The sequence below is a fragment of the Prunus dulcis genome, chromosome 3 (genome assembly GCF_902201215.1).
Source record: "Prunus dulcis chromosome 3, ALMONDv2, whole genome shotgun sequence".
In the NCBI taxonomy this organism is placed as follows: domain Eukaryota; kingdom Viridiplantae; phylum Streptophyta; class Magnoliopsida; order Rosales; family Rosaceae; genus Prunus; species Prunus dulcis.
The window spans coordinates 8,235,226-8,249,304 of record NC_047652.1 but is presented as its reverse complement, the minus strand read 5'-3'; the positions used below and the strand labels follow the sequence as shown (position 1 = coordinate 8,249,304).

Below are 14,079 nucleotides of genomic sequence, written 5' to 3'. Positions count from 1 at the left end.
CAGCTGGTTTCAATAAAACAGGTGGAACTGTATGTTAACAAATTGCTACTAATAATAGGCTCTCATTGCAAGGAACTTGTTACCTTGTTCCATATGCTTCACATGACCGTTTAATTGACGGACTTCCATCCCTGCAGCATCACCGAACCTATTCATGAACTTCACAGTTGATGACAAGTGAGGTACAAACTGAACAACTGTGCAATATGCGCAATTAGAGACTTCAGTTCTTGAGAGGGACAGATTGTTTGCATGTATTTCGGTAGTGGCCCTTCACACCACACCTTGAGCATTTTTTTTGCCTGGAGTCCTCTCCTTTGGAAGGTACTCTTTGCATTTTGCGACGGCCCGGCATAACCTTACAAACAGGAGGAAGGATTTTGACATTGTTCAAATGTTCGGGAATAACCCATGTGCCTTTAGGTGGTACAGGATAAATAGATTCAGCATATGCAGCTGCCCATGTAGCTCGTGTATAATAAGAAGAGGCAAAGGAGTAGGGGTTCAAATTCAAGTGCCGACATACCGCAATAGCATGCTTGCACGGGAGTTGCTCCAAGTCAAACTTCCTGCACGTACAACTACGGTTTGCCAAGTGCACCAGACCGTTCAAATCACCATCCAGAACATTATACTCAACATCATTGATTTTGACCACATTCATCCTTGACGCAGCGTCTAACCTCTTCCTTAACTTCTGTTCACCCAAATCAGGGCACAATGTAGAATGACATTTCATTGCTAAATCTCGACGTTGACTAAACCAAGTGAGAAGTAAATTTGTGATTTCATCGATCAAGTGTAGGACCGGAAGCATCCTTGCAAAACGAAGAACTGAATTAATGGACTCCACAATATTCGTTGTCATCACATTATAGCGTCGTCCATCACAGTGGGCCCGTGACCACTTCTGAACGCCTGCACGTAGTAGATAATTTCGCACTCGCTCATTGTTTATCATCGAGAAGTGACGATTGAACTCCGCTAGACGATAAGACTTCGCTGCCCTTATAAAATACCCCAATATCGGATCCCGTTGCTTCAAGTGAAATGAGGCTTTCATATTGCCCTTCAAGTGATAAAAGCAAATACCATGGCTTGCCCCAGGAAAAACTCTACGCAACCCATGTTGTATGCTAACATTGCGATCAGATATGACAACAAGATTCGAGCAATCACCAATTGCACAATGTAATTTTCTCAAAAACCACTCCCATGCTGCATCGGTCTCCAAATCTCCAATCCCAAAGGCAACAGGATATATGTTGCGATTTCCGTCAAATGCGGTCGCAACAAACAAAACACCTTTATACTTGCACTTCAAATGGGTAGCATCAACAGCAATCACGGGCCGCATTGACGACTTAAATCCTCGTATGCATGCACCAATGGACATAAAAAAATATAAGAAGTGGTCGGCTGCATCAGTCTCAATGTATGTCAAAGTTCCCGGATTTGTACGCTCCAACTCATAACAATAGGAAGGGAGAAGGGAATACGACTCTTCTGCAGACCCTCTCATTGTTTTGAAAGCTAACTCTCGGCTTCTCCAAGCTGTAGAGTAGCTTATGCTGACACCAAATTTTTTTTTTCACATCTGTCTTTATATCAGCTGCAGTATAAATGCTGCGCGAATCCTGAAATCTCCATTTAACACAGTCAGACACCAATTCGGCCGTAGCTTGAGGATGGTGACTACTTACAAACCTCAGATCACATTCATGAAGTGGATCGTATTTAACAACCTTAAACTCATGTAATCCAACTTTATATGCCCGAAGTTTCCAAGGGCAAGGCACCTGCCAACAGCGAACACAAAACCGACGCTTCCCAGATTGGACTGTTCTGAACCGAAAGTGGCCTCTAATTGCTGCTAAACTGATGGTTTTTAAAAGGGCAATCTTATTTGGATAAACTCGGCCAACCTTCAAATTTGCTTCCCAATTTATGCACGAAAGTCCTCCACCATAACCAATATATTCCACACTCTCACCATGCTTCGAATCAACCCGAATTGTATGCATTTCACTCGAACTTGATTGCCGGGGAGGTTCAGATTGCACCTGTCTACACTGCACAGTGGAGGGTTCCGCACTGCTGTCCTCATGAGGATGCACAATTGGTGCAGAGTATGGTTCCTCTTCATTGCTAGGTTGATTGAAATCAGCAACTATGTTTTCACCGCTTTCAAAATGAACTTCTTCAACCCAATCACTCCAATTAAAACCATTCCCACCATTTTCAGTTTCATTGTGCGAAATTGCCACATTTCTTCGTTCCACAACAAAGGTAGCAGGAGCATTGCTACTCTCCACGCTTACAATGCCATTGCACCCTTCAATACCATGCCCTTCGATGTTTTCAAGCTTGCTACTAAAGGGGTTACTTTAGAGGCCATAACATCTGTGTTGTACTTGAGAAAATATTGAACATCATCATTGTCTTCAACCCTTATCTGCTTACTGACAGATGCGGATACAGGAACTGAATACTTCAATGTGACACTATATTTCGTGGGCTCTGCATCCATGATCTTATAAATGCGTTCAACAAGTTCGGAAAACGTTACGTTCCGTGACACTATTATGCCTTTAGCCTCCCCACCTTCATAACTCTCAATGTTATCCTTCTTAACCCAATTTCCATTGTAGCATACCAAAATTCCAACTGTATCCATTTCTGCAAAAAACATAAATAATTACTACACCGATTCATAACACTAAAAAATACAAAATAGATGAATAAAAACATGCACAACAATCATTCCACTACACATATCATCTTCTAAATCCTCAAATCTTCAAAAGTTAATTGTAGCTGCTTCAACAATTAACTTTTATTCCTTTTTGTTTTTTCTCTGATTTAGAAGATGATATCTGTGGGTTCCAAGTTATTAACAAACTAACATACACATACAATGGCAGAAATATGAACCCTCTAACCCTCCAAGTCTTTTGCACAAATGTAAACACCTTCAACAAAAGGATCAGGTTGTGATAGAAAGCGTATAATGTAGTACAAGCTCAATTACCAAATTCGAAACCAAAACACACAAACTATACTTCTTACCAAAACAAACCCAGAATGCCAATAAATTCCCCACATTAGCATCTAAATTGAGCCTAACACTAGCCGTATTTACAAATTTGTAGGCCAGACAAAGTTAACCTATGATTTTTCTGTGTGCTGTTATTTTCACCATTATCAAACACATTGCACTACATTATACACGCATTCGGTCAATTTTAAACAAAATTCAAGTTCACCAGACAGCTCCCACTGCAGATAATATCACAAACTATGAATTTCAACATATCACAACAAGTGCAAACTGAAAATTTAAGCTTTTATGCCCTCTGTGGTGAAAAGGGGCTGAACGATTTCATAATACACATACACTACCAAACCAATATCACAACTCACATCCGTTCACAACGACACCGGAAGTCGCCACTTTCCCTTCTCTGTGGAATCGCAGCAGTCAGCTCGATCTGGAGGTCAACAATGGACGCCGTGCCTTCCGGCTTCGCTGCGCCCAAACTAGGGTCCCAAGTTTGAGGACATCTGGGTTAGGACGATGGATGGGTTGCGAACTGGATTGCTCAGTGGGAACATGTCTCGCAACCTGGACTTCCCCCAATTTTTGCCAACCTTCCAACACAGAGGAGAGAGAGTTGAGCTGAGTTCCCTTTCAGAAAAGGCCAATAACGGGTTGATACATGTGCTTTTATATGGAGGGCAGTTTGGTCATTTCACGTCCACAAGTGATTATTTGAGAACACAATTTGTAAGCTGATTATTTCAGAATACCACTTTTAAAAAGTGATTATATCAGCTGATTTCCCAAAAAAGAGGGGAGGGAATTAGTATATTCTGAGGACTCTAAGTTACATACAATTGTTGGCGATCCAACGGCTAAAATACATGCTTATGTTATCCTCAGTTTTAATTTTCATGCTTATAACAATAATTTTGTATTATTCATTTGTGTATAATATTCTGCAATATTTTTTAGCCCCATAATCAAACTTCTAATTCCAGTTACACACATGGCTAAGTTAATATGCAAGAACAAAAAAAATTAAAAATGCAAGAATTTTATTGTTAGAGCCTTATATATGGCCTTTATGTGAGGTCTATTTTTTAATCGTTCAAATTAATTAGTCTAATACAATGATTAAAAGATAAAACTTCACCTAAAGATCATATATAAATCCCTCACTATAAAATGATTCGGTTAACATTAACGTATACTTTATTTTACTTAGGTCAAGTCCAATGGGGATTGTAAATCAGGCTGTTCCACCATTGGGCTCCAAGATGTAGCAACATAAGCCGAAAAGCTATCCCAATGGTCCATTTTTTTGGGCTATAAATCCCCCAGCCCAGCGGGAGGGATGAAGCCACATACATAAATATAAGAAGATGGTTGTTGAAGATCCTGAAACTAAACTGGACCCCACGTAAAGGAAAGTTTACATCTAATGTCATTGATTATATGGTCTTTTTTAAAAATAAAAAAAAAATCATAAACATATAATTGATGTATTTCATTTTAGAAAAATTACTTGGGTCCTTAATTAATTAAGCATATCAACTACAAATTAATTAAACAACATTGGACTTGATATCTAATCAGTACATATGATATATACGCTTATCTTAAAATCAAAGCAAGACATCTCTTCATATATAAAATAATAAGTTGTTTAAGGATGAAAAGTTGAAGTGGACTTTGTGGAGTTGGACATTTTTTGCCTTCCGCTCTTTCATATATGTTTGATTGAATAATGTTTTCAAATAGTTCATCATTTCTTGCCTCTAATTATATTTTTAATGTTTATAATTTGAATTATCTAGTGGAAAAAAATTCAAATTAAATGGGTTGGTTCTTAGGCCCGAGTATGGCATGAGTATGAGCACGAGCCCACCCTGGCCCATTTCAATGTGGACATGGGCTTTTGGTTGGGCCAAGATCAATGATTTGGGCCAACACGGCATGACCCGATAAATTAAATGGGCCAGCCCGGACTGGCACGAAAACGTTAAAAGCACGAGTTTAAATGGGACGGGCCCGTTTGACACCTCTATTCTCTACCCTAAGTTCCCAACTAAATCTTCCCCCAAACCCTCAACATGGCTGAAAATTTTATTCTCTTCCCTATCCATCTCTGATTTTATAAATTTATTGTTCTTGGTATACTTAAACCTCTGTGTCACATTCTTTTGTTTGATGATAATGCCTAATATTTTTATTGGATAATGATTTATTGGAATGGATGAATATTGATGATTTTGTGTGTGGATGATTTATTTGATTGGATGACTATATATGATTATTTGATTTATTGGAATTTAGGGTTTATGATTAATTTTGTGATGGACTTCTTGTCCTCTCTCTGTTTATTCATTTGTCTTAATACAGTTTGTTTCTTTAAAAAAAATGGTTGACTGTTTGGTTTGATTAATTCATGTGTAGAATTATGGAACGATAAGAGGAAAGTAATAGAAAATTATCTTTTAGTGTTATTTTCATCTTAAAAAAAATATCTGAACTTTTACACTAAGACCCCTTGGGGTAACAATCCTGGATCCGCCACTGTATGGTGGAGGACTTACTTCAACCATGGACTTTGCTGATGTGCTATGCTTTACTATTTTTCTTTTTTCTTTTTTTCTTGTTAAACAACTTTACTGGGGTATAGCTTAGCTGGTTAAGCTCTTCCACCTCCATCCATATGGTGTGGGCAAAAGTTCGAAACTCTCAGGCACCCAATGAATATTTGTGTAAATCCCCCTCTCCTAATCGAATGTACTAAAAAAAACTTAAATGAAAAACAAACATAACAAGAGTAAACAAGACATTAAATATATTTTAAGAGCCAACGGTGTCCAGCCCAGTAGAAAATGGCATAGACTAGCACATCAGTAGTCTAAGTTAACCCCCATAGATGTGTCCAAGAATACTATTCCCTTCCTAACCTTGGCAAGAAAATAAAATAAAAAGCCTCTCCACAATTTTCACATCAGATCTTTATCTATTTCTCCACCTGCAATTTCTATCATAAACGTGAAAAAAAATTTCGTCCAAAAAAGAATAACATGGAAAAAAAAAAATTTAGCATATTCTGAAGATTCTAAGTTACATACAATTAGGGGTGGGCAAGGTCTGGTTCGGGCTGGTTTTTGCCTCAAATTAGAACTGAAATCGGTACTATTTACCTTCTTTGGTTCGATCCAGTTTTAACAAAAAAATTTTATAAAATATGTTTTATCGATTTCGGTCTGGTTTTGGTTTAGTTTGATTTTGAACCGAATTATTATTATTATTATTACAATTATTTTTTATATATACAAATTTCAACTGAAATTTTATTTTTTTGGCTTGAAAATTAACAAATTATCCAATTTCATACAAAAAGAAATATTGAGGCTAGAAAAGAGAGATATTTTGAAATTGAACTTGGGTAAATATTAGTTATGAGATTAAAAATATAGCATTGGATATAAATAAATATTAAAATTATATATTTTCTAATTTGGTCAGTTCAGTTCGATCCGGTTCGATTTGTTAGGGTATAGAACCGGAATTGGAACCGGTTAAAATCGATTCAGTTTGGTTTTTGAATTGGGTTGGACTTTTTGATTAACGTGGTTTTTTTTTTCTTTCTGTTTTTTCTTGTCCGATTTAGTTTGGTTAATCGGTTCTTTGGTTCTGATGCCCACCCCTACATACAATTGTTGGCAATCCAATGACTAAAATACGTGCTTATGTTATCCTCAGTTTTAATTTTCATGCTTATAACAATATTTTTGTATTATTCATTTGTGTATGATATTCTATAATATTTTCAAGCCCATAATCAAACTTCTAATTCCAGTTACTCACATGGTTAAGTTAATATGCAAGAACAAAAAAATTAAAAATGCAAGAATTTTATTGTTAGGGCTTATATATAGCCCTTATGTGAGTTTATTTTTTAATCGTTAAATTAAATTAGTTAGTCTAATACAACAGTTAAGAAATAAGACACCACTTAGGGCCAGTTTGGCATTGCTGTGCTGTGAAAGTAATCACTGTCAGATTTGCTGTGAGAGAAATTAGCTGTGAGACAAAGTAGTTTGGCGTTTGGTAAAAATTTTGTTAAAAGTGTTGTAGGTATTGATTTTACGCATAATAAAAAAAATGATTTCTACATAATCATTAAACCCAGCGCCTATTCGAAATTGATTCCAGCATAATCAGAAAATGAAAGTACCTCATTAGCTGCTTTCCCTTATAGCTTTCTCTCACAGCAATTTTTAACAATAAGTAATTTTCTCACAGTTTACCAAACGGGTTGGGCATCTCAAAATTTTTAAAAAATCACTTATTACCCCAAATAAGCAATGCCAAACAGGCACTTAAGAGTCATATATAAGTCCTTCACTATAGAATGATTCATTCAGTTAACATAAACGTATACTTTATTTTACTTATGGCAAGCCCAATGGGAATTGTAAATCAGGCTGAACCACCATGGGGCTCCAAGATGTAGCAACATAAGCCGAAAATCCATCCCAATGGTCCACTTTTTGGGCTACAAATCCCCCAGCCCAGCCGGAGGGATGCGGCCACATTCATAAATATGAGAAGCTGGTTGTTGAAGACCCTGAAACCAAACTGGGCCCCACGCAAAGGAAAAGGTAAAGGCCACATGCAAGCTGGAAGCCACTCTCCCAGCGCGCCTGCACATTTGAACTCGCCATTATTGCCGCTGATGTTATTGCCGTTTTCTCATCAATGGTTCATATTTGAAGCTTTAATACCTTTAGAGCACCTCATACAGCAAAAAAAACAAACTTGTGATGTTATTGCTGTTGCTCATCAATGGTTCAAATTTGAAGCTTTAGTACCTTCAGAGCCCTTCATATAGAAAAAAACTTACTTGTAACGGGAATAACACTTTGTTATTATTCTCGGTCAATAACACAATGACATGTTGAAAAATTATCAGACGTGTCATTGTGTTATTAGCTGGAGATAGCAAAAAGTGCTATCTCTGTTACACGAACGTTTCTCTTTTTGAAACATGCATTATGAGCTAGAGTCCAAAACATTTCATTAGAGCTCTAAGGCTTCATCCATCACATTTAGAGCATCTCCAGCGCAAGACCAAAATCGGGGGAAAGGCTTCCTAGGCGAGCCCAACAGCGCTCCAGCGCGAGAGAAGCAGCCCGGGCAACTGCTGGGTCCCACCAGCCCGGGCAGGCCCAAGGGCAAGTTCCGCTAGACTTCAGCTCGAGTTTTGTGACGTCAGCGCACGGTAACTCAAATTTTTTTTTTTACCGTTGGCGCGTGAATTACACGTGCCAATGGTAAAAAAAATTTGATTTCTGTGCGCTGACGTCAGCCCTGACAGAACCCAACGGGCAAGTGCCACGTGTCGCGACAGGGATGCTCCGATGGTTTTTTTTCAGAACCGACGGTCCTCGTTTTTTTGGCTAAAAAAATTGCAAAAAAATCTGAATTTTTTTTTAAAAAATACCAAAAAATTATGTATTTTTTCCCTATAAATACCTAACTATTTTATTTACTTTCCACACCAAACCTTCATACAATTCTTCTCCATCCCGAATATTTTTTTACTCTCCACCCACATTATTCACTTTCCACACCAATTCTCCATATAAACTCTTCTCCTTCCAATATTTTTGACTCTCCACTCACATTTTTCACTTCCCACACCAATTCTCCATACAAAATCTTCTTCTTCCAATATTTTTTACTCTCCACTCACATTTTTCTACTACTTTCCATTTGTATTTTTAAAAAAAAAAGAAGGCATCTTCTGTCGAAACCGGAGGCTTGTGATCAACTCAGGAAGATATTGCGTTGTGTCAGTCTTGGGTGAACGTTAGTCATGACCCTATCACGGGCAATGAGATGAAGTTCCATCATATGTGGAGCAAAATTCATGGAGAATTTTGTCAAAGATCGGGTTCCATTCGGACCGAAATGGCCTTGTCTAGTAGATGGAAACTTCTGAATAAAGAGTTAGGGAAATGGAGAAATGCCTTGACAAAAGCAAGGGAGAACATTCGAAGCGGTCAAAATCTATCCGATGAGGTAAAATATTTATAATTGCCATTTTAATCAATTTAATGTAACTTTTTTTTATTGCATATTCTATTTCTTTTTCTTGCATAATCTTTTTTTTTTCTTTTTGCATTTCCAATTTGTCTATATTTTCTTGCATAATCAATTTTATTCTTGCATTTCAAAATAGTTTATATTTTCTTGCATAATAATTTTTTTTCTTGCACTTCCAATTATTTATTTTTAATAGATCATACAAGCACAAATGTGGTTCGGTGCCATGGGGCAAGGCAAAAAAAGTTTCGTGCATTTCCAATGTTGGGAAGTTGTGAAGGATTGTTCGAGATTCAAAATTATTCCCACCGGTCCTTCGGTTGTGTTGAATGAGACGCCGCTCCACGATTCACCATCAACCGATTCGCCATTGGACTCCCCAATGGAAACGGAGTCACCACTCCCACGTCCGCCGAGACCTATTGGGAGAAAGGCGGCAAAGGCCAAGAGAGGGGGCACTTCAAACAATGAATGTGTACAATTATTGGAGCAAATAGCTAAGAACACCTCACTAAGAATTGAGAGAGACTTGAAAAGAGATGAAGTGGACAAGGCACGAGAGGAAGCATTTGTAATTCAACAGCAGCAGGCACAAGACAAAGACATGGATGATAGAGAGATGAAAATCATGGCCATGGATACGAGCCATATGTCTCCTGAAACAAAGGCCTATTGGAAGCATAGACCAAGGGATGTGATGAGAAGAAAACTTTTCCATGACGACGGACCTAGCAATACGGATTGGTTAAATGATGAAAACCATTAGGTTGTATTGAAACACCTTTGCCATATGTTGTATTGTTGTATTGTTGTATTGTTGTATTGTTGTATTATCCTTTAATTTGTTGTATTGTTTCCTTTTCATTAAATAAAAAAAGCATTAAATAATATGACTATTTATTAAAAACATTTGAGCATCAAAACAAAGATTAATTAAAAACAAACCTTAATTTATTGCAAACAACACACAAAACAAACCATACATAAAAGCATAATTTAAAAAAAAAAAAGCATAATTCCAAAAAACACCACACACAAAATAAAGCATAATTAAAAACAAAGCATAATTCCAAACAAAGCACTAATCTTGACTTCATCCATTGTGATTGCCTTTCATCTCCCACAAGTGCTCGATCAAGTCAACTTGACGTCTCTCGTGAACATATGAAGATTGCATTTCTTCATAACGATCAATCATGGGGTTGTTGAATCGACCATCCCGAACTAACGGTTCGGGCTCCATTGGTAGTCCATTTGGTCCCATCGGCCTTTCATATATTCTTGTCAACGCCGTGTTCATGGGATCAGGTTCAAACACCTCTGGAGCATCGTAGTCATACTCATCCTCCACAATCATGTTGTGGAGGATGATGCAAGTCATCATAATACTCCGCAGCACCTCCTCATCTAGCATCCGAGCAGCACCCCTAATAATTGCCCAACGAGCTTGCAAGATACCGAAACACCTTTCCACGTCTTTCCTGTAACCTTCTTGAAAGGAAGCAAAGCTTTTTTCCTTCTCGGATTGGGGATTCGGAATTGTTTTCACGAATGTCGTCCACCTAGGATAAATTCCGTCGGTAAGGTAGTACGCACCAGAGTATACGGTATTGTTGATTTGGTACGTGACCTGGGGGGAATGACCTCGCAATACCTCGTCGAACACCGGGGATTGACCAAGGACATTGAGGTCATTCTGAGATCCGGCAACCCCGAAGAAGGCATGCCAAACCCAACAGTCGAATGAAGCTACGGCCTCCAAAATTATACTTTTTTGCCCCTTTCGATTCCCGTACTCTCCTTGCCAAGCAGTAGGACAATTATTCCACTGCTAGTGCATGCAATCAATGCTTCCAATCATGCCTGGGAAACCTCGAGCCTCTGCTTTTTGTAGCAGCCTTTGCAGGTCCCTCGGCGTGGGTTTACGAAGGTACTCCCTCGTGTACAAATTTTCCACTGCATCACAGAATCTCACCAAGCACTCTAGGATAGTTGATTTTCCCATCCTTGCAATCTCATCCACCTGCTCTGCAGATGCCCCATAAGCAAGCATCCGCAAAGCAGTTGTAAGTTTTTGCTCCGGGATAAGACCCAAAACTCCAACAGCATCATGCTTTTGAATGAAGTATGTGTCGTAATTACAAATATCATGCATGATTTTTTGAAACAAATGTGGTTGCATTCTATATCTCTCTCGAAACTTATGAGCAGGATATAACGAATTTGGGATAAAGTAATCCTCCAAGAGATTCTTACCCCGAGACTCCCTACGTCTGTCCACATTTGGGGCACGAGGACGACGGTGTTGCCTTGATTGATTAAGCATACACACCGCTGCTGCAAGCATTTGTTCCTCTTCTTCATCGGCGTCCCGATCTTCTTCAGCACGTCTACGCCGGATTTCTTCCCTTTCTTTCAGTTGCCTCTCCAACACCCTCCTCAAGTTTGACATTGAGAGTAGAATGTGTTTTGTAAAATCTGAGAAATGAAGGAATAGATAAGAGATGGTGTGAGAGGTATGAGTTGATGGTGTAGTTTTATCAAGGGATTCAGAAGATAGAGATGACACGTGGCACAATTTTAGAGGATGAAAATCTTATCTGAAATATGAGATTATAATTTTTTTTAAATATCTGAAAATCTTATCTGACAGAGATGTCACGTGGCACAATTTTAGAGGGTGAAAATCTTATCTGAAATATGACATTATAATTTTTTTTTAAAAAAATATATGAAAATCTTATCTGACATGGGACACGTGGCACAATTTTAGAGGATGAAAATTTTATTTGGAATAAGACACGTGGCAACCGAGATTTTCATCTGAAAATCTTTTCTGAAAAATAATGGACACGTGACAACCAAAAATATTATCCGAAAATTTATTTACAAAAGATTATCAAAATTAATGGTTTTAAAAAAAAAAAGGAAATAAAGTACAATGAATAGTATTTTCCTTAGAGTTGCCCTAGAATTAGCCCTCATGGGTGGAACCACAAATGGCGAGGCTGCCACTATTCATGTGAATAGTGGCAGCCCTTACTTGCCCTTGCCCTAGACTTAGCCTTTATGGGTGGAGTTGCTCTTAAAGCCTCATTTAAAGGTCACCATTGGGCTTGCTCTTATGTATTAAATTCGAAAATCTCAACAGTATATATTTTTGTTAGGCTTTTTAATCACAAAACGTCCCTGACATTTACGAAACTATCAGATTGCATCCTAAAAGTTTTTTTTTGTATCACCCATGATCCCTAACGTTAATATGGGTGCTCTTAAATAGTCATTCGGTCAAAAAAATTTGTTAAATCCAGGGATATAATCATCAAATCAATCCATTTTCACCTCTTCAACCATTAATGAATTTATAGGTTAGTTTAGTTGAGAGAAAAATAAATGATGGGAGTTGCTCCAAAAGCAGATGATGGAAGTAGGAGACGTTTACTACAGCGCAGAGCCGGTCCTGGGTTTTCTAAGGCCCAGGGCAAATTTCTAGAGTAAAAAGAAAAATAAGTTAACAAAGATGTCTCTTACAAAATTCCTATTATACATCTATTTATAAAAAAGAATGACACAAAGAAAAGACCTTCAAATTGCTAAAGCTTTCCAATGTGGGTTGCTGCCACTACCAGGTCTCTTTTTTGTCTAAGATAAGAACGTTTGTTTGGTTTTTTTTTTTTTTTTTTTTTTGAGAACTCTTTGTTTCCATATGTTTAGTTTCATTAATTTTTGTTCTTTGAAATATTATATTATATAATTTATATTTAGTTTCCTAGAGAATCTCAAAGAGGTTTGGTGCTGCCATGATTAATGATTACATCTACTTCCTTCTAGGACGCTAACAATTTTGAGTTTTTTTATTATAAAAAAATGTAAATATATAGGCTTAAAAACCATATTTTTGTGTCCCCATAGTTTTGGGCCCTGGGCCAAGGCTGGCTCTGCTACAGCGGATGCTGGGCATATCTTCTGCTGGCCAGGTAAGGAAGCCTAGTAATGGTAAAGAGGAAGGACCTGCCTCTTATGAAACTGAAACATTGGGAGAAAATTCACATGTTCTTGTAAAATGTGAGACAAAGAGAAGAAAAAGAAAATCAACTGAACAAGATGCACACTTATGGAACCATTTCCCTCCATTTCTTGTTGGAAAACTAAAGGTAAGCACTGAAAATGGAAGGGAATAACATAAAAGAATTGAACTATAAAAAACCAGCTGCTGTTTTGCTCAGAAATTTGAAGATTTTTCGTCACCACAAGTTTTTAGTGACAGATGTTCATCAGATTTTTCGTGGCTAAACATTTTCTGCGACAGTATTCTTAAGATTTTTCGTCACTAAAAGTCAAATTTCCAGATCAACTTCAGACTTATATCTTGGGCTCTGGCCAATTGCGACGGATGTTCCAAATTTCCTGATTTTTTGTATTTCCCCGATCCTTGTTATGGTTACAGGTTTCTAGATATATATATATATATATGCGGAACTTATGTATGAATGAAATTAATGCATATATGAAAATAATTAAAATATCAATAATTGAAGACATAGTTGTTGTCATTTTGATACTTACAAAAGTCTTGTTTTATTGATAGATAGTAGCACTCATAATTTACATTAAGAGTTCTCAATGAGGAAGTCTCAGAGAAAACTTTGGAACTGAGAAATTTTTTTAAAAACCTGAGGCCGAAGCCTGCTTAAATAAGAAATCAACTGAGCAACTATTGAGCATAGGATGCTGAGAATCTTCCTATAGAGGCACGAGAAATCAGCAAAATGCTTTAACTCTGGCAACTTTAACTTTAACTTTTGTCGAGGCAACTTTAACTTTGATTTTGTTGTGGAATAACGACTGCAGAAGCACGCGAAAACTTTTGGCTGCTTTTACTGGATGCTTTTACATTCACTTTCACCTTGGCAACTTTATGGCTTTAGTCAGATCCGAGATCATAA

General features: G+C 37.5%; 1 protein-coding gene across 1 annotated transcript; it reads right to left on the bottom strand.

Annotated features, from left to right (window-relative positions):
• Window positions 1-223: 223 nt before the first annotated feature.
• On the bottom strand, window positions 224-2,677 carry LOC117621672. The gene is made up of 3 exons (XM_034352234.1): window positions 2,415-2,677; window positions 1,708-2,370; window positions 224-1,571 (listed from the first exon to the last, which is right to left on the bottom strand). Exons 1-3 carry the CDS (start codon window positions 2,675-2,677, stop codon window positions 224-226), a joined length of 2,274 nt encoding a protein of 757 aa, XP_034208125.1.
• Between the last annotated feature and the right edge of the window lie 11,402 nt (window positions 2,678-14,079).

Coding starts and splice junctions, on each gene's coding strand:
- LOC117621672 (XM_034352234.1), bottom strand. CDS start 2,677: ATGGATACAGTTGGAATTTTGGTATGCTACAATGGAAATTGGGTTAAG. Junction 2,371..2,414: donor GATGTTCAATATTTTCTCAA/GTACAACACAGA, acceptor CCCCTTTAGTAG/CAAGCTTGAAAACATCGAAG. Junction 1,572..1,707: donor CTTCATGAATGTGATCTGAG/GTTTGTAAGTAG, acceptor ATTTGGTGTCAG/CATAAGCTACTCTACAGCTT.